This window comes from Mytilus trossulus, chromosome 10, assembly GCF_036588685.1.
Source record: "Mytilus trossulus isolate FHL-02 chromosome 10, PNRI_Mtr1.1.1.hap1, whole genome shotgun sequence".
Lineage (NCBI taxonomy): Eukaryota > Metazoa > Mollusca > Bivalvia > Mytilida > Mytilidae > Mytilus > Mytilus trossulus.
The window spans coordinates 32,804,551-32,826,459 of NC_086382.1; the positions used below are offsets into that span (position 1 = coordinate 32,804,551).

The 21,909-nt window shown below is 33.4% G+C and overlaps 2 protein-coding genes across 2 annotated transcripts; one reads left to right on the forward strand and one right to left on the reverse strand.

The window, feature by feature from the left end:
- The first annotated feature begins 7,465 nt into the window (after positions 1-7,465).
- On the forward strand, positions 7,466-13,837 carry LOC134687233 (uncharacterized). The gene is made up of 7 exons (XM_063547367.1): positions 7,466-7,568; positions 9,001-9,430; positions 10,159-10,463; positions 11,229-11,418; positions 11,854-12,048; positions 12,561-12,833; positions 13,351-13,837. Exons 2-7 carry the CDS (start codon positions 9,016-9,018, stop codon positions 13,629-13,631), a joined length of 1,659 nt encoding a protein of 552 aa, XP_063403437.1. The 5' UTR covers positions 7,466-7,568; positions 9,001-9,015; the 3' UTR covers positions 13,632-13,837.
- A 6,415-nt stretch (positions 13,838-20,252) lies between these two features.
- Positions 20,253-20,971, reverse strand: LOC134686173 (dynein light chain Tctex-type 5-like). The gene has a single exon (XM_063545848.1). It carries the CDS (start codon positions 20,955-20,957, stop codon positions 20,469-20,471), a length of 489 nt encoding a protein of 162 aa, XP_063401918.1. The 5' UTR covers positions 20,958-20,971; the 3' UTR covers positions 20,253-20,468.
- Between the last annotated feature and the right edge of the window lie 938 nt (positions 20,972-21,909).

Sequence of the window (21,909 nt, forward strand, 5' to 3'; positions counted from 1 at the left end):
TCATTTTTAAGCTTGAATTTAAGCGTCTTAAATGAAAAAATCAGTACGAATCTTTCACATAAACTAAGTGAATTGACTGAAGACATTTAAGTGAAAGTATCAAACATCTTTCATCAGATGAACCTAAAATTTGAGGCCATAATCGGCCCTTACCGGACCTACGTCTTTTAAAATAGCTGTTTTCAGAAGGTCGAAATAATAGTTTTTGAATTTGTTTGACTAGTGTGTAATATTGTATGCAATATTCTTCTATTTTTCGTATTATGCATCTACGTCATATGTTCGTTACAACTTTTGGGATTTATTCATTGACAAAAGTGTATTCTTATTCCGTATAACGAAGAAATGATGTGAGTTTTATGCCAATAAAGACAGCAATCCATATTTAACTTAATTAATTGATCCATCTTATCAAGGAGGTTATAGGATCTTATGTAACCTCCTTGATAATATGTTTATGCATTGGCATCAAGTTAATCTATCACATGTGCACTATCATTATAAGTATATGTATCGCAGAGGGATCATTTGCTATAGTATTGTTAACAAAATAATATAATATACAACTCTACATGAAATTCATAGATTTGTAAAACATGTATGTGTAATAGGCTATATGTTATAATAAACCACTAGTACATCTTTTTCTTCTTTTGAGTATCATCGTTTGTGGTGTTTCTCAATCAAGTTTAAAAAGCAATTTATATTGATGAAGAGAACACATATACATGTGGGTATACTCATATACATATAGATTAACCGCAAAATCGGTAATTGCTAGACAATTTCTGTAGAGCAATGGGATACGCTTTTTCAATTACCATTTTAAGCCCAAAAAAAACATCACATATTTGTTTTATGCTTTCTTTTTATACCAGAAGAGAGAAAATAGGAAAAATCATTTTTTCAAAAATGTTTAAAATATATATCTCTATAATTTTTTTATCATTTGGAAGGTCGGATGACTCTTAGATAGAAAAGCAGCAATTGGGACTTAATTCATTATTGTCTAAAATGTAATAACATGACCAAGGATATTAGGTACAAAAAAAAAGGATTACAAGTGTAAACTTAAAAAGACAAGAGGAAAGTGTTTTTCCTGTTTTTATGGACGTTATTTTAATCTACTTATGGAGGGTTAAGATCTTAAACAGCGTAGTTTAAGTTAGCCACATTTTCAATTATCTGTCCAAAGTCCAGAACCGCTTTTGTAAAATCTAGTTGAGGTATTTCATATCTTATCCCCCTTATTTAATGATTCTTATTTCTAGATTGCTATTTATTCACAATGTATATGGACCAGTGGCGGATCCAGAACTTTTCCTAAGGGGGGCCCGCTGACTGACCTAAGGGGGGCCCGCTCCAGTCATGCTTCAATGATTCCCTATATAATCAACCAATTTTTCCCACGAAAGGGGGGGGGGGGCGGCCCCCTCCCCCCTGGATCCGCGCGGCTATGTGGACTGTTGATGATTTGAAACTTGATATTGTTTTACCTATTTTCACCTTTTTGTATATAAAGTTTCTCTTTATTTTTCAGATATACAAATATAAAGGAGATAAAGTAAAACTATGATTGCCATTTAGACAAATATATCCACCAAAAAAATAAAGTGGGTGTAGGACTGTCTCAGTACTGGAGGTTACATGTTGCGATTCAGATAATTTGTCGTTGGGTTATTATGTCATTTACGTAAATCAAACATTTTCCTTATAAATATGTTTTGTCTCATCATGGTCTCATAGAAATGATTTCACTGTTGTTCAAATGCAAAGCAATTATTATTTTTGTAATATCAGAACCTAGTATCATATATATACTTGCCAAACAAGGTGTCCAAATTGTGAACTTGTTATAAAAAATAAATTTTAAACTGGGGGCACGTGGGTACTTTTTTGTTTAAAACCGTGTGTGTTTTTTTATCATTTGTCCTTTGAATTTTCGAGATTAACTATGTACAACATTATCTTATATCTAATCTGATATTAAGATTCCATATTTTTGGTTAAATCTCTCGTGTAAACTGCAGGGGACGGGATTAAAGCTACAGGGGACGGGATTAAAGCCGCGATAAGTTTATTTAAACATTACATACTGTTAAATAATGTTTAAAATCAGCATGAATGTTCCTCTTTCATTAATCAAATAGCTGGATGATAGCACAGCTGGGTGGTTCCTGTTTCAATTCACACCATTACAGTCCTTTTATAGTTAATTCAAATACAAAATAATAATGATATTGCATATTTTTATGACGCGAGTGAATAAAGCAAGCATGCAATGCCTTTTCGGGATGCCCCATTATATCATAAATGTTTTTCTTTTTAAGTTTATAGTTCCATTTTAAGGATTTTAAAATTCATTAGATGTGTACTGCAAATATGCTCATTTTATTTCGCTGACAAAAACGAGCGGAACAGCAGCAGAGTTTCTAACCAGTTGTCACCATGTTATTGTCAATTAAGGAAATATTCCTCCGAAAAAATACATATTCTCACAAAAGTTGTTTTTAACGTAACTGTTATTCAGTTTGATAGTTATGATCGGTCAATGCAATTTACACGTAAATAACCTCTCGAATGTTTTTAATTTTAGTCAAATAAATATTTATGACTGAGACATTTCAGCAGCATACTAAGAATAAATGTTGGCACTCCTACCACATCTTAATTCTTATATCTATTATATCTGCTTTAAAAAAAATGTTTTAAAGTTAAATCATACATGTAAGATAGAGATAGAGATAATGTTGATGGCCAATCAAGTTACTAGTATGCTTTCAATTAATAATAACATTATAAACAAATCAGACAATAAAATAATTAAATTTAAATGGTTCATTTGAATAATAATTGAATGGATTATACATGTTTTTGTACTGAGGACATGTCCAACTAGATTTGAACAAAGAGAGATAACTCCACATCTTTTTTACATTTCAGATGCGGGTGGTTTTATTTAGCAATGACTCCCAAATGTGCTGTAAGATCTGGGGTTGAAGTCATAAAACTTTGCTCAGTGCTCTGAGCACAACAATCATGCTCGAAACATGAAATTCAGCATTTTGATTGGTTGATTTTGGAGTAGGAGTAAAAAAAACTGTTAAGTTGCCTGGTGTTTCATGTAATGGCGACAAGGTACAGGTACATGGACTTGATATAGTAGAAGGTAAGATCGATAGTGATAAAATCTCAGTTTTGAGAGATACAGGTTGTTCTACTGTATTTGTTCATAGTAGGTTTACTAACCCAGATTGTCTTACAGGTCAGACTAGAGACATATGTTTAGCAGATGGTTCAGTGAAGCAGTGTCCAGAAGTATGTATTAATATTTCTACTCCTTATATTTCAGGTGATATTATTGCATTGATCTTAGATACACCGTTTGCAGATCTGATTGTTGGAAACTATGTGAACACATCAGTACCACATAGTGTCGATGGTTTATCAGTGACTAGTGGAGAAGATATTTTTGTTTCAGGTGACTCAGTCCCATGTCATGCAGTTGAGACTCGATCTCGAAAGAAGAAGCAGGATGAAGCAGATATTATGATTGATCAGACGAATGTTCAGCGTAGTAGCGATATACCTATATCTCATTCTATAGATTTTTCAGACGTATGCCATGATTTTAAGATTTGTGATAGGAAGCAGTTGATTGAGTTACAGAAGACAGATGAGACTTTGGATAAGGTAAAATCTTATGTAAGTGATGTGCATGATAACCCAGCATCTTATTTTATATATAATTCAGATTTACTATATAGAGTGTATACTAAGCCAAGTGGTGAAGTTATTCAGCAAATTGTATTACCAAGCAAGTTGAGAGGAACAGTTCTTTCGTTGGGACATGATATTCCGTTGGCAGGTCACCTTGGGAATAAGAAAACAAGAGACAGAATCATGCAGCACTTTTTCTGGCCAGGTATATTTAATGATATTGCCGAATACTGTAGGTCTTGTCCAGATTGTCAGATAGGTACATCGAAGGGTAGAGTACCACGTGCTCCATTGATTAGCATACCACCTATGGATGAGCCATTTCAGCGCATTGCTATTGATTTTGTTGGCCCTTTGCCTATGACTGATGACAAAAACCGTTATGTACTTGTTTGCGTCGATTATTCCACTAAATATCCAGAAGCAATTCCTTTAAAAGACCAAGAAGCTTCTACAGTCGCTAATGCTCTTATAAGTTTATTTTCTAGAGTTGGCATACCCAGGGAGCTGTTGACAGACCAAGGCAGTAACTTTATGTCAGAGCTGATGGTTGAGGTATGTAGACTATTAAAGATAAGTAAGTTACGCACTAGTCCTTATCATGCTATGTGTAATGGACTCTGTGAAAAGTTTAACGGTGTACTGAAGAAAATGTTGAAGGCATATGCACGACAGACACCAAAAACATGGGATGCATATATCCCCTACTTATTATTTGCATATCGGGAGGTACCAAATGAGAGTACTGGTTTCTCACCGTTTGAATTGTTATATGGCAGGCACATTAGAGGACCTCTAGCAGTACTTAAAGAAGAGTGGGAAGAGCCTAGTACATGTCAAAACTCTGTGTTGAGTTATTTATTAGACACTAGAGAAAAGTTGAGAACAATGGCTGAGTACGCCATTGAAAATGAAACAAAAGCGAAACAAAGACAGAAGTTTTATTATGATAGAAAAGCTAGAGACAGAAAGATTGAAGTTGGTCAAAAGGTGCTTATATTATTGCCTACACATACATCAAAGCTGTTAGCGAGTTGGAAAGGACCATTTATAGTGACTGATAAAGTTAGTCCTGTTGACTATAAGGTCAAGGTTAGAGGAAAAGACAAAGTATTTCATGTAAATATGTTGAAGTTATGGCATGAGCGGGTAGATAATGATCTTGATAATAATGTCACAACAGATATTGCTGCGTGCTTAAATGTAATTTCAGGTCTTAACACAGATGAAGGCACAGATGATAGTGAGATGACTACAGATATAACTCCAGTGTTGAAAAGCAAAGAAAATGTAGATGACGTTACGATCTCACCAGAATTGACAACTGTCGAAAAACAGCAGCTTAAAGAATTATTATCAGAATATGAAGACATCTTTAGTGACGTACCTAAGGTAACAAATATTATAGAACATAGAGTAGTTACAAAAACAGATGAACCGATTTACCAACGTCCGTACCCACTACCATACGCACTTAGAGATAAGGTCAGAGAAGAGATTGACAATATGTTAGCTGCAGGTATAGTTGAGCCGTCTGACAGTCCGTATGCAGCTCCGATAGTACTGATCAAGAAAAAAGACAACACACTTAGATTTTGTGCCGATTATCGTTCCTTGAACAAACAGACTATCTTCGACCCGATTTTTATGCCACGCATGGATGAGGTACTGAATAAAGTCAGCAGAGCACGATATATCAGTAAACTTGATTTAACTAAGGGCTATTGACAGGTACCACTTGATAAAGATAGCCGACAGAAGAGCGCATTTATAACGCCGTTCGGACATTATCAGTTTACTGTTACTCCATTTGGTATGATGAACTCAGGTGCTACTTTTGTTCGTATGATGGATAAAGTTCTGGCAGGATACGAGGAATTTGCTGACTCGTTCATTGATGATATTGGTATATTTAGCGATACATGGGAGTACCATATTGAGCATTTAAGGGCAGTATTCGATTCACTGAGACAGGCAAACCTCGTTGCAAAACCGAGTAAGTGTTTATTTGGCTACGATGAGCTTGAGTTTTTAGGACATATTGCCGGCGGTGGCAAGATTAAGCCTGTTCAGGACAAGGTATCTGCTATACATGAATTTCCAGTGCCTGTCACGAAGAAACAGGTGAGATCATTTCTCGGTCTGATAGGTTTCTACAAAGTTTTCTTCTCGAAAGTTTTATGACTTCAAGACCTTATATCAAATTTAATATAAGTTTTACAACCCTATTATATTCGTTAACTTAGTCCCTCACCATAAAAAATCTTTTCTGAAGAAAGCTTGGTGAAATTATTATAGATATGTTTTTTATTCAGATCATTGGTGAATGACTTTATACAATTTTCATAATAGATATAGAAAGATGTGGTATGAGTGCCAAATGAGACAACTCTCCAAGTCACATTGAATTAAAGAAAAACATTAAAAGTCAAACTAAGGGCTATAAAGGACCACACAAATTAATAGTGTAAACTCATCATTCTAACGAGAAAACCCAAGATGAAATCTGTATGAAAAAAAAACAAGAAATGAGAAACAAATATGAACATCATATTCTTGTCTTAGGAAAGTTGCAAACAATGTCAGCTGGTGTCAACGTTTAAATGGTACCAAACCTTCACCCTTATCTGAAGCAAAAGTATAACATCATATACATAAATCACTTGATTTGCTGTATGTTCTTAACTTATTTCCATCTTTAGCTCATTATCATTATTTAGTTCTTCATGTAAAAGACCTATAAATTATATATAAAATGAAGACTCGAGATAGTTTACAGTTAACAGATTGTATAGACACTTCACACGTCTATTGTGTTGTGAACAGTATGTTGACCTCTAGAGGCCCTTCTAGGTTTGAAAGCACCGTTGGATTGCTGTCTCATTGACGTTTACACTCAACATCCTTTTTGATATTGTTTTTACCTCTCTAAAGGTTCTAATCTTTATTCAAGCGTCATGTCTATCAATGAAATCCCCGATTCCAAAATAACTAAACCATGAAAATGAGGTCAAGGTCAGATCATACCTGCCAGTTGGAAATGTACACCTTACAATACTTCCATACACTAAATATAGTAGACCTATTGTTTAAAATATCTGAAATATGGGCTTAACCTAGTTCACTGATCCATGCGCTGATATGGTTTTTCGAGGTCGGGGTCAAATGAAAACTGTCTGACATGAACGTTGACTCTGTAAGGTACGCACATACCAAACGCAGTTATCCAATAACTCATAATAAGAGGGAAATATTACTACTATCTTTTTTATATATTTATATATATTCTCGTTATGTAGTCTAATAAGCGAAAAATAAAAACAATAAATGACAGAAGAACAACCAATATTGACATGTTGAGAAAATAACGGAAAATTAAAATAGTCGCCCTCATAAAAACAGAGTATTATAATTGATATCAATAAAATTTCTTTGAGAAAATGAAATTAAATAAAGGTAAATAAATAAATAAATACAATAAAAAAAAACATGAAGCCATGTCCCATTTATGTATACCACTTATCAAAAGATGTAGATATACGAATAGGAAATAAGATAAGAAATGCACTTCATAAAGTTATTAAATATAAGTATTATTAGTTGCACAGTGTGCGCTATTGAATTTTAAATACGATATATATGGGTCAGTAAATTCCATATGGGTGAGAGCAAACTATACTTATACAGTGACTCAACCAATCAATAAAGACATTTAAAATACTTTTTAAATATACCAAAAAAATCGGGTATTTCCACTGTCACCTTACCACAAACAAGCTTCCTGTTTATACCAGACAGATGTAGAGCGTACAAAAGTTTGATGTTGTTTAAAACGTAACCGGTATATGGTAAGTATAAAACTCACATGTATGTATAATTTAAAATTTATATGTGGAGCATGATCGGCATTCTGCCTACCCTTCCGGAGCACCTGAGCATACCCACATTTTTTGGTGGGGTTCGTGTGTCTTTAGTTTTTTGTATTGAGTCTTGTGTACTATAATTTGTAAGTTCGTCAGTATGTCAGTTTATTTTCGATCTATCAGTTTGGATGTCCCTCTGGTATCTTTCGCCCGTCTTCTTTAATAAAAGAACATGTAGAGTGTTGCTTTGAAAAGCAATATCATGGCTTCTGGTATATCGATTGAAGATAACAAACTTTAATATTATCATGGATTGATCTCTTAGACCCTGCTTGGCTCAGTGTATCAAAACTATAAACTAAAACAGATGCTGGTCTGCCCCTTCACCTATATTATCACACTGTTAATATACAAAAATAAGATGAGGTCATAGTGGTGTGATTGTCAAAGATACAACTCTTCACAAGAAACTAAATGACACAGAAATTAACAACCATAGTTCACCGAAATCCCATACCGCATAGTTTGCTATAACGACTGTTCGAAATGCCAATTGTAAAACAGTTCAAACGAGAAAAGTAACTAAATTTATGTACAAGATAAATGGAACAAAAACAAATATGCAACACAGCATAAAATGACAACCACTGGGTAACAGGCCTATTTATAAACTTCCTGCGTCAAAACAATCAACACAAAAAATCCAACACGATAATATTCAAAGATGTCCTGTTTTTTTTACTTTTGTGGACAAAAGATGTATACAAAAGTAGATTTAACAGGAAGTGATTACAAGAACTTATACTTGTATACATCGACCTTCATCCGAATCGGTGAAGATATTTAAATACTTGTTTATATAGATAAATAAAAATCAGGGTTTCCCAGTGTCATGTAAACATAAATACATACAAAAACTTCCTGTTTGCATGGAGTTGGAGAGCCATTAATTTAATGAGATGCTGTTCACAATAGATATAATGCAAAAGGAAAATCTAGATTCGTATAGGTTTACGACACAAAACTTAGATAAAATACAATCCTACTTAACTTTTGTAACTCTTATATTAACTTTCGAAATTGCATCTTGTAAATGACCGTATAATGTATGTGAACAAAATGTTTGTTTGCTTGTGTTTAAGCGTTATGTTATATATATTTACGGACTTTATAATTTGAGGATGCCAGAGTAAATGATGGGACCTTCAACCTTTGCTAGGAAAAAAAGGGGCCTGGGCTGCAAATTGCCAATGCTTTTCATTTAAGATAGAACTTGCAACAATAGAGTTGACATTCTAGTATACTAACTGTAGATAAACCACCAATAGTAGACTAGTCAATATGTCACTTAGGGTCGGAGAACAATTGCGCTTTGCTAATACGGTATTTTAAAAGATATGTTCCCATTTCCTTTTAGATTTAATGACATTAAATGGTAATGGACGTAAGCGGTAACTTTACCATTTATTTGTCTGACGGTGGAGATGAAGACGAAAGAAATAAATCGAAACGAGTCATCGAACGCTTGGAAGATTCTAATATTGGAATTATATACGGAGACAGAGATTTTATACCCGGATGTATGATACTAGACAACAAAAGAAATGCGGTTCTAAAGTCAGACTTAGTGGTGGTACTTTTGTCCGATAGCTATATAGACTCGACTGAATGTGTTTATGATGTTGCTTTGGCAATTTGTCTGGAAAGACACATTATCATAATAGACAAAAGAAAAACAAGAAAGATGCCGCCATTATTAAATGAATTGCCAAAGATAAATGGACGTACAAACTTTGTCAAAGTGTTACAGAAGCTGAAAAGAATGGTTGATGGGTATTATGTAGAAGGTTAGTTCTGTTTTAGAGTTGTACCTTTTATAAAAAGACTGTTTCAATTCCGAAAGGTTTTGTATGGAAAGCTGTTCTCGTCAAAAATATGATGAGGCCAATTTTCGAGGGGAAAAAAATACATTTAGATTTTTGTCTTTCCATGGTTTTGTTTATGCTTTTTTTAATTATTCATCATTATATGCGACGATTTTGCTAGGACTGGATTTGGATTACTTTTGTTTATTTTTATGTCTTGTTGAAAAACGCTTTTATTTTTGAATGGTATAAAATACACCTAATCGATATTTGGTACCATCCGAAACAAATGCCCAGTAATTAAGACAACTTCCTGTTTGGGTCAACCATTGTAACAACAAAAGTCATCAGTATCAAGCTAAGGAAAGAAAATGGTTAAAAAGCAGACATTTTGAAAAACTTTGATAGATTATGATCCACTTTAAAAAAAAAATGAAAAAAAAAAATGATGCTTTACAAATATTTGTTTTATATATATAAAAAAAAAAGAAAGGTTTATGCGTAATACATTGTTTAAACTTGTCCCAAGATAGATGTTAACTGGATGTAAAAGTTGTGTAATTTCTGATCTTTTTCGGATTGGAGTAAAAAGCAATATGGTGTATTAGTTTAAATTCTTCGTATACTTTATATCGGCATGAAATATTTGCAACTGAACGTTAAGTATAGAAACCAGCAATCAATCCTATATTTTGTTTGAATATTTACAGAAAAAAATCAATCAAGGAATAGGAAAGACGATGCACAGATATATATCAGGGAAGTGGAACGAACAGCTACTTTAGAAAATGAACAAGGATTTCAAAAACAGATTCTTAGACTACAGGCTCAAATAACGCATACCCAAAGAGACAAGAAAATAGCAAAACACATTGCGATTGTAGATGGAAATAACGACTTTGACAACTTTCACCATGAACAAACAATTAGATACCAGTTGGAGAAAAGGATAAGAGAAATGGAGAACCATATACAAAAACTCAGAAGAGAAAACGTTTTGCTAAAGCATCCAGTGGTAAGTTCGCAACATAGGCACTGTCACAGAATAAAAACTTGTATTTCATAATAATTTCAGAGACAAGTGCCTGATTCGCAAGTTTTCTTTCGTAGTTTCTTATGTTAGACATGGAAATATGTCATAACTTTGTTTGCCTTCTTTTACATCAATTACAATATTCTCTGGGGCAGTATGGCGATTAAAAGAATGACAAATAAAAACAGCGTGTTCATTTGAATTCCATATAATTACATTATATGTATTTTTCATTATAATACGTCATTCTGATTGGCTAACAGTACATCACGTGTTATTCCTTAAGCAATTGCATCACTCAATAAAACTTTACATTCATGATAACACGTGGTTCCACAAAAAAAGTGCACAGGTGAATTAAATTAAAAAAATATAAAATTCGTGTTTTTATGATCATAGCTAAAAAATGTAATTATAAGTATTGAATGCTTCTTTTTGTAACTTCATAGGGTTGTAAAAGCGTGACCGTGCGTACATTTTTAGAATGATGCGCTTCAGCGCTTCATGCAAAATGTACTTCGGTCAACGTTTTTACACCCCAATAAAGTTACAAAAAGAAGCATTCAATGCTTAAATGAATAATGATACAAAATAAAATATGGGGTTTACATAAATCATATCAGACTGATATTAAAGGGAAGTAACTCAACGAACATAAATCAAAGTACGTAAAGTACTATATATATAAGAACACTGTTTGATACAAAAAAAAGACACTAGTTTAAAAGAATTTTATTTTACGTCAAGGTTTCTGTTAGTCCAATGGATGATAGACCTTCACAGCAAACTCCATTTCAAGAAATTCAAAAGCAGATAAACCAGGTTTTGATTGAAATATCAAATCTGAGTCATAATAATGAAGACAGCCTGGATACTACAAGCTACAGAATTCCGTCTGAATTGAGATCATTTTGTCAAAAATATGAGGAAATGATTGGTATGTATATACATTTGTTAACCGTTAGTGGCCTGAGGGGACGACCATTTATTTTTTTTGTGCCCTGGGGAGGGGAGGGAAGGTAGAATGATTTTGTAAATGAATGTTTGGCCTGTTAAGAATGAAATAGATAAAAATAGATAACCAATGGAAGATTTAGAAAAAAAAGTCCGAGTCACTTAAGTTTAGAAGTTTTATTTGAGATGCCATGGTGATGGCGTTAACATGTTACAAAATGTGAAATATGACTGATTGAAATCTTTCAAAATAGGTGAAAATTTGTATAGAAAGCACGTATAATCTCCGAAAAGAGTTCTTTGTTTTGTCTTTCAATCTGACATCAAATCTTCAATTTTAAATTCATTGATTTAAAAAAAAACCAACACCTATATATATCTTATAATAAATTTGATTTGAATGAACTTTTTCACCCAGGTCCAAATATTTGCCGACTGGGAAGAATTCTTCATTTATCAAACCATCAGATCGATAAAGTAGAAGAGTGCAGGGAGTATGGTTATGTTGAAATGTTTTGGCAGACGATAAAGTTTTGGCAGTCAAACGAAAGCTCTGATGAAAGCTTTGTGACGTTACTGAATGCATTAGAAGACATTGGTGTTGATATAGGAGGTAAACTTTAATACTATATGAATTACTGAAGCTGCGCGGGAACGCAAAAAAAGACTACGCTTATGTACTTTTGCATAAAAAGTTCAACAATAAAAAATATAGTTTATAGTACTTTTAAATCAATCAATGATGAAAGAAATTTGAAAGAAATATAGTAAACTCTACAAGGTTAGAGATGAGTGTAAAAATTTCAAACACGTTTAATAATATCAGATCATTACATGACATTTTTCATATCAAATGTATTATCAGCCCTATGTTCAACATCATCTTAAGAGCCGCATAGCTCGAGGGCTGATAATACATGCGATGTGAAAAATTACATGTTATGATTTTTTTATGTTATGCTTCAACAATGGAGAAAAATAACAGATTCATATATTGATCCTTTTATGTGGTTCCAAAATAGAAGTTCAAAGATTGAAAAGTTCCCGGACGTCGGACCCCAAATTAAAAGCTTAACAACTTTTTCAGAAATTAAATAATATACACGACTCTTTGATATGATTTAGGGAAGCCAATGTCAAAGACAGAAGTGAGAATACTCCAGGAGAAGATTCCATTCATATTGAACAATATTTACCAAGTAAATGATTTGATACCATACCTGATATCTCAGCACGTGTTAACGCACGTGACTGAGATGTTTATCAGAGAACCTAGGAATAAAGAGGAAAGACTATTGCGTTTAATCAACGTTCTCACAACAAAACACTATGGAATTAAGGCCCTCTGTAATGCCCTTATCCATACAAATCAGGAATTTATAGCAGACGAGATATCACGTGAGTATATATTGACATAGTAGACAAACTGAGGTCTGCTTTAACTTCCTCAGATATACTTCGGAGTAAGCTGGTCCGCCGTTCCAACTAAACTCCGCACCGAAGTGTAGCAATAATTTAACACAACAGGGGTAAAGTTTATACTAGAGAGCTCAAATGAGCTCTTACATTTAGGGATAGATCTAAGATTTTTCATAAGGGGCGTAATTCCATTAAATGGACAAAAAAACCCGACTTGAGCGTAGAGAGGGTAAATTTGTTTTGAAGATTTTATGCTAAAACGATTGTTCCAATCAAAGGTGTATGCGTGCGCCCTCTTCTCCCTTTGAATCATCTTTTAATTAGATATAGGAAGATGTGGTATTAGTGCCAATGATACAACTCTCCATTCAAATAACAATTTATAAAAGTAAACCATTTAAACTGAGAATATTTTCCATAATATAATTTATAAGCTATAACCGTGAGAAATACAGTAATATTGCATGTGGGCTTAACAATTATTATTTTCTTGTAGGTTCTATGCCAAATATACCAACAAGCCGTTTCCCTGTTGAATTAACTGATGAAAGCTGCGATTCTCAATGGAGTTCAGATGAATCTAAATTACAAGTGGCACGTGTTGCACCAATCACCGCTACAGTTAATTCGGTAACACCAAATGTGCACCTTGAACAAAAACATCAAGGTCAGAATGAAGACTTAAGTAACACATGTGTTGATGGAATTCAGCAATTAATCAAGAAAGACTCTAAGGAAAAAACTGTAAAATCCCGTAGGGGTTGTAGTATTCAATAGTACAAGTCCCCGTCACGAATTAATAGTGTGCATAGTAGTCAAAATATACCGCCGTAGACATTTCCTTAACAGTAACAATATAATTCAATACCGTTTATAGTACAAATGTACAAATATATAGTAACTGTAGTCAGATGGCTCATTGAGGTCTTGCATGTTATAGTGCAAATTTGGACACTTGAGAAAATGTGACTAGGACTAAATATTTTATATATACATTTGTAGTTATGCATTTTGAAATTTTCCCAATGACCATGAATAAGACTGTGAAGATCAGATACCGTACTTCACATAAAACAGATCACGACAGTCGAAATATACAACACTTATATATCAAGAAAGGATAAAAAAAACTTTAAAAAATTAGTATGAAGTAAAAGTTTCAGTTGCAAATTAATACATAAATGTTATTTTTTTGTACATGATATATTTTTCTGTAAATTATTATGTGCTGTTATTGTAATTTTTACTTGACTGTTGTTTTGTTTTGCGGGTTACCGTGAATAAAGATAAAGTTATTATATAAAAATAAGGTATATTTATATATTTATTAAATATGAGTGTTTATGAATCAGATACAATCCGATGATGCAGATGCGAAATATTAGGGTTAAAAATATGGAATGTTTGTTATAGAGGGTAAAAAGAAAGAGGGATCTGGGAATTAAGAAAGGGAAAAGTGGGCAGTACTGTATATTTACGACTTAATTCACGGCCTAGCTTTTCTGGCAAAACAGCCTTTGAACGTCATTGCCATCTCTGACTATTTCGACTTGAGAGTTTGAAAGGTCCTTTTGTCAGTCCTCTTTCGGCTCCCCTTGCATGTAAGTTCGGCTACAGCGAAGAACTATGCGAAACTATTTTCGCCGGGTAGCTTATATTTATAAACATTTCTTTAAAGTAAAATGTCACAATCACTATTATTAACCAGCTGGCGTCTCAAAGGTATTCAACAATTGACCCCAAATCTTAAAAAAAATAACCTTAAAGAAGTGACAGTTGTGGGTACGATAGTAAACATCATACACGAGTCTATGGATTTATGATTATTGCCAATTTCACATAAGATTATTACACTTTAAAAGAAATCATTGGTCACTAAAACTGATATTACACACTTGACTCGATTTCACTTCCCTTTTTAAAAAAAAGTTCAAGTATTAAAATAGTGAATCGAGTGTAAGTAAATATAAAGTAACCATACCCAACTATATCAGTCCTATTCAGGACCGGTAACTCTGTCGATAGATATTATAGGGTATACAATATTGTTAAACCAGATCATACGTCTCTGCTGGAATTTGTACAATAACTCTTTTTTTAACACAATTTAAACTTTATATCGATTCATTGCCTGGATTTAGCTTTAAATATTGAATTAAAAGATAAATAACAATAAAATCATATTCAATGTTCGAAATTCATTTAAATTAAAATTTGAATCAGTATATTTCTTTGAAATAATTATAGAAACATATAAATATTTGAATGCCTTTTAAGCAAAACATATTTTTTTAAAGAAATTTTCATAATATTAATATTCTCCTAAAGTTTATTATGAACCATTCGTCTTCTGATTTGACACGGGAAGGAGAAGATATTTATTTGTACATTTATGAAAACTTTTGTATATCACAAAATTTAAACTCTGGTAATACAAGTATACACACTGACAGGATGTTGAATGTCACCTGATTGCTTTTGGTTTGCACGTCTACCTGACAATATATTATGATGTAACATTTAACCCAAGATAGATTTCACCTGTCCGGCCAAGGAATGTAAAGGTATAGAATATTTATCTTTTGTAATTGGACATCTTTTTTTTTCTCTTAGGATAATTTTATTTTTGTTCTTAAAGGAATGTATAATATATTTCTAAAGAAAAAGAAAATATACAGATAACTTTAAAACATTTTTAAAAAAAGATGAGATTTTTTTTTATTATAGATATTGTAAACTTTCTGGTAATAGTATCTCCTGGATGAATATCTGTCAAAATAAATGTTCCCGTGTCACACTTAAAATATTTTTTTTTTATTAAGAAATTTTGAAATCTTTGATATCGAAATATCACTAAAGGAAAATAACAGAAACATCGGCGATTTTTTTATGAATAATTATTTATAATCTAGGAAAGTCTTACTTAGAAAATTCCACTCATTGATTTGATGCAACATTTCAATATGATACATCAGCCGCCATTTTGGAAAATCTCGGAAAATTCCCCATTTTAAATCGATGTTTGACCGAATTTGCCCTGAAATTAAACTGTTTTAAGTAGTATTTTTCGCCAGCTATATGTTTGAATATACTTGATCGATTTGCAAAGTTTGTGTTTTATTTACAGAATTTCTTTATTTGTTGTAAAAGTAGACATGGGTATCGGTAATTTAGCATTGAGTCAACGGAGAAATGACGAGAAAAAGTGCATGTTTTACGATGTCGATTTGACCGAAGTTAATCAAAAATTAAACTGTTAGGACCAACATTGTTTGATAGAAATATGTTTGAATATCAAGGATTGATTTGCAAAAGTAAGAAAACGGATCAGGTTTATGAGAAAATTAAACTTTATTGAAGCATATATGCATTTTATATGGGGAAATATAATACAAAATGGCGGATATTATACGTCACAAAAGTCACGTGATGTCTAACTTAGTTGGATATGTTTGTCCTACTGTTTATTTCTTTATGATGTTGTATAATTTATAAAATTGGTACACCTACCGTGTTGATTTATATTTACGCTTTATGTGGGTGTCATAGAACAAATATTGGTCTCTTCTGCATGTTCCTGTTCTTAAATATAAGTCGCAAGGAAACCCAACGTATACTCCAGGTCAAACGATAAAATTGAGAATGGAAATGGGGAATGTGTCAGAGAGACAACAACCTGACCATAGAACAGTCAACCAACAGGTCTTCAATGTAGCGAGAAATTCCCGCACCCGGAGGCGTCCTTCAGCTGGCCCCTAAACAAATATATACTAGTTCAGTTATAATGAACGCCATACTAATTTCCAAATTGTACACAAAAAACTAAAATTAAAATAATACAAGACTAACAAAGGCCAGAGGCTCCCGACTTTGGACAGGCGCAAAAATGCGGCGGGGTTAAACATGTTTGTGAGATCTCAACCCTCCCCCTATACATCTAGCCTATGTAGAAAAGAAAACGCATAACAATACGCACATTAAAATTCATTTCAAGATAAGTCCGAGTCTGATGTCAGAAGATGTAACCAAAGAAAATAAACAAAATGCCAATAATACATAAATAACAACAGACTACTAGCAGTTAACTGACATGCCGCAGCTCCAGACCTCAATTAAACTGATACATACTAAAAAATATTTGGTCCGTTTTAAATTATGTTCTTACTTATTCATATGTGTTTCATAACAAATTGTGTTATGTTGGTGTGTCTGTCATATGCTCCACGAATACTGTTTTTAAAAAACCCCACCATTTTGCGACCAATGAAAACACCGCCTCCAACTACTTACTATAAAAACGGTGTGGATTAAATGTATAGGCACTTAAGGCTGTGTTCACATTGACCTAAATTCGGTGTTGTGTTAGTGTAACTCACACGTAAACTAAACACAATTGCGTTCCCATTGATAAAACTGAATGTTTACATGTAGTTTAAATCATGTTTTACCTACACACAGTCGATAGTCAATGTAGGCCTTGTGTAGGTTAAGTGTACACAAAACCAGGCAGTTAGAACATTAGTTTTATCGTATATATATTTAAGGAGGAAACTATTTTTGAGTAAAATTGATATTTTTGATAATTAATAGTTGTCTAATTTTACAGATTTTTTTTGTTAAAAAAAATTAAAGTACTTTATTAACCCCTAATCAAGACTCAAATCAGCATCATTGCCGAACCCATAAGGCAGCAACCAATTGATTTTCGGGTGGTAGCTATTATAGTCGAGTTTAAAACATAAAGGCAAGGGGTGGGGTGGTGGTCTTCGGATTTTGTTTGAAAAGGTCTTCCCGAATCGACTTGACGTACACAGAAATATTCGCCACTGGTCTTTACTCAAAAAACGATTCACGCATAAATGCACGACTTAAAAAAAATGTGCGAGGTAAATGGTATGTTTGTCTAGTATCTCAGTTCCGTTAAATAACACGTAAAATAAATAAAAAAAAACGTTTCCCTATTCCTTTACCAAATACTCCTTGGAGAAGAAATACCATTTGAAACGAATAGAAAAGATAAAAATGTAGTGATCCCTAATATATCAATCCTTTTTTTTCCCGGCTGTAAGCACGCTGTTGCAGCTAACGTTTTCTAATGCGTTATCGAGACATCTCTAGTATATTCAAACTACTGCAAATTATAAAAATGGCTTTCATAAAGTAGCAACCACTTAACCTAAAAAAAAAAGGGGGGAGGGTTATTTTTTTTTATCTGACTCAGATTTTTTTTCGCGCGTACGTTTTTATTCCTTTTTTTTCGATGCTGGTGATCAAATACTTTTTTTCAATATTTAACACTATAATGTATGGGGAAACTCTTGATTCAGAATATTTTTTTTATCATCTGTATGACCATTTTTTTGTTATCAAATTGGGGATCGAAATATTTCCATTCCCATCCCCCACACCCCTTTTCAAATGGTTGTTCCCTTACCGCTAGAAAAAATTTCCAAAAATTTTGAATTCAGTTCTACGTAATGAACATTTAAATGACATATAGTTTACAAGTGGGAACAAATCTTATGTACAGGTAGCTAAACAAGGTGTATAGATGTGAACAAATGTAATGTGAAACCAGTGTATATACACTACACTAAACTAATTGTAAACATGTTTACTCTACACGGCGTTTGGTGTGAACACGACCAAAGACTTGTAAGAGCTACATACAATATGTAACTTCATCTCCCCGTGAAACTGTGAAATTTACGACAAAAGAGGATTTTTTTTTAATTTCCTATCGTGAACTTACCATTTTTATACAGAAAAATTCTAGCAACATCTTCTTATAAATTGTTAATCAACAGCAGTTGATATTTAAAATGTTATGTTTCCCACCAGGATTTCACCCGTATGAGGTTGTTGTCAAGGAAGCTTTTGAACTATACTGGTTTTGATGGTAAAGTCATCAGCTCTTCAAAAGTTAAAAAGATGCCATCATGATTGGGTTGACATTGTGGAATATCAGTGTCAAAGATGACCAGCACAAGTAAGGCTGCTGTATCTTATCCTCTTTGTGTCGTTTATGGCATCCTCAAAAGAAACTAGCTGATCATCGGATTTTTAATCGCCATGAGCAAATCTGCAGGTGTCGTTCGTTAATCAGGCATTGTTTACCCTTCCGGGGCACTAAACTATAGATGTTGTATTTAGTGGACTTTCGGGTTTGTATTGGGGTTTTTTGGCAGCGTCTGTCTTTCTTTAACTTATCGTTCTGTATTTTTTTTTTACGTCTTTTCTCCTTTCATACGGATCTTGCGGATTCCATTTTTAGTTGTTTGATACACATAACGGCCTAGCTGGTCGTCACAAGTCTGAGCAATCTCGGTCTATTACGCCCTTACAAAAAGAAATCCCAAATTGTTTATCCGCAACCTAGATTTTAACTTTCAAATGGGATTACTGTGGCCTTTTTAACATTTTATTCGAGCTTCACTGATGAGTCTTTTATAGACGAAACGCGCGTCTGGCGTAAATATATTTCATCCCCAATTTTCTTAGTATATAAAAAAGAAGATGTGGTATGATTGCCAATGAGACAACTATCCACAAAAGACCACAATGACACAAACATTAACAACTATAGGTCACCGTACGGCCTTCAACAATGAGCAAAGCCCATACCGCATAGTCAGCTATAAAAAGCCCTGATAAGACAATGTAAAACAATTCAAACGGGAAATCTAACGGCCTTATTTAGGTAAAAAAAATTAACGAAAAACAGATATGTAACACATAAACAAACGACAACCACTGAATTACAGGCTCCTGACTTGGGATAGGCACATTCATAAATAATGTGGCGGGGTTAATTATGTTAGCGGGATCCCAACCCTCCCCCTAATATGGGACAGTGGTATAACAGTACAACATAAGAACAAACTATAAAAATCAGTTGAAAAAGGCTGAACTCATCAGATAGAACAAAAATACAAGTGGACGTGGCCGGGTACTTATACATCCCGACATGTATTTTTATCACTCGACTTAAAGTTGCACGCATGTAAAGAATTGAATTAGGAAAGTTATACACTGTCCACACTAGGGGTGACTTTGTTTGTGTTTAGACAATGAAAGTCAAAAGACGATAACTGTGTACTCGGAATTCAGAATTTCTTCCGAGTTATTTCCCTTATGCCGTTCATACAAACATAATCCTGATCTAGAATGCCTTTAAAAGATATCGGAAAACTATCCAAATGGACTGCTAGCACCAATATTTATAAGTTAAAAGTTTATATAAGATTCATTATATGGTCTTCTGTATACTGAAAATCGGCTATTTAGTATACGGATATAAATTGCTCACCAATCGAACCTTTATTCAGTTTTTATCACTAGAAATATATATGCTTGCTGTTGTATACAATTGTGACCCCCCCCCCCCCCCCCCAATTGTATGCATCAATAATTGTACAACTGTATCGTAAACAAATGACAAAAGTAACTTCCTTCAACAAAATACTTTACTTACTCAATATATATCTTAAATTCGTATTGTGTTATCTTTGCCTTGACTCATGCAGTCAAGAATTTTGTATAACATGATATTATTATTATGATATGCAACACATTATACAAACTAGTCTACAAACTGCTATGATATTGTTGTTGTTACTCAAGGTATAACATGTAGCAAGTTGCCACGATCACACTATCCCCAAGTGGCACAGTCACAGATGTGTGTGTGTCTGTAGAGTTATTCCATAAACATCTACTTCCAACAGAAATTGTAGCATTTTCTTGAACAATAGTCACGTGCACTATTATTCTAAATCGACTGTTAAAATACTCCGCTTTGATTCGTTGTCTTATGGCATCACTCAGTCGCGTGCAGAGAAAACCACGCCCCTCTTTATCTAAGAAATCTTCCTCCTCTCCGACAACCACCTCCAATATGGTATTGTTCATGATACTATTGACAATTGTGGTTGCGATAGTGTCATCCGGTGCCATTCTGTATGTATTCTCATAACGAATTTTAGGTTCTTCGCTCGTTTCAGTTCGGCTACTGTCATCATCTCTCTTAAAGATGTGAGGAGACTTGATAACGTTTCTAACTAAATTAGAAAATCGACTAAGTCTTGGGAGACTCGTTTCCATTTTGTCTTGTTAAGATATACTCGCATAATGTACTTGGGTTAAACGTACCAAGTAATTAACGATTAACAGGCAATTAAATCTTTTGTTTTTAGTGTGAAAGTTTAATGATTCAAAAGATAGAACAGTGACAAGTCAACCCATGAATTTAGTTTGTGTTTCGTTACTTTATAGAAAACAATAAAAACTCGTATTTGACAATAGACCATGCATGAATGAACAGAAAACATGTTTTCTTCTGGAGTGGCAAATATAAAAGACGTTTTTTTGTAATAATGTATGTTTGGGTACAAAAAGGGGGTCCATACCCTAAGCGATTAAGCTAAATAATGCATGTCTCATCTGACATAAACGTGTGTTTGCTTGGTAACGTGGTAATGGCTTAATCCATTTAATCTTATTAACTGCTGATGAAGCATGTTTTAATATTGACAAGAAGAATGACACATTTTAAATGAAAGATTTATTATCCAAATAACATGCCGATTGTACCACACATTACATGTTACAAACTATTTGGTAATTTAGTATCGTTTTAGTTTATCCGATTATATAATATATTTGTTTTAAAAAAAACTTGCAGGGTCTATGAATAAAATAAATGTTTTACCCCCACAAAAAGGTTAATAAAGTCATCGTATAAATTTTCAAGTTTAGCTATTACGTGCAAAATGGACCAACTCACATTTTGAAAGCACTGTTGCACAATGGAGTTTTTTTTATTCAGTATATATATTCCGGACCATATGAGTATTTGGACCATACGCGTATGGTCATGACCATATGCGTATACTCATATGGTCGGACCATATGAGTATATACTTGTATGGTTATTAACGGGCCGGACCATATGAGTATTTTGACCATATAGGTATTTTTTTTATGAAGTAAAATGGCGTCCGATGTGAATGGACGTACATGTAAGACGACAGGTGTTGATTTGTCTGATACAAGT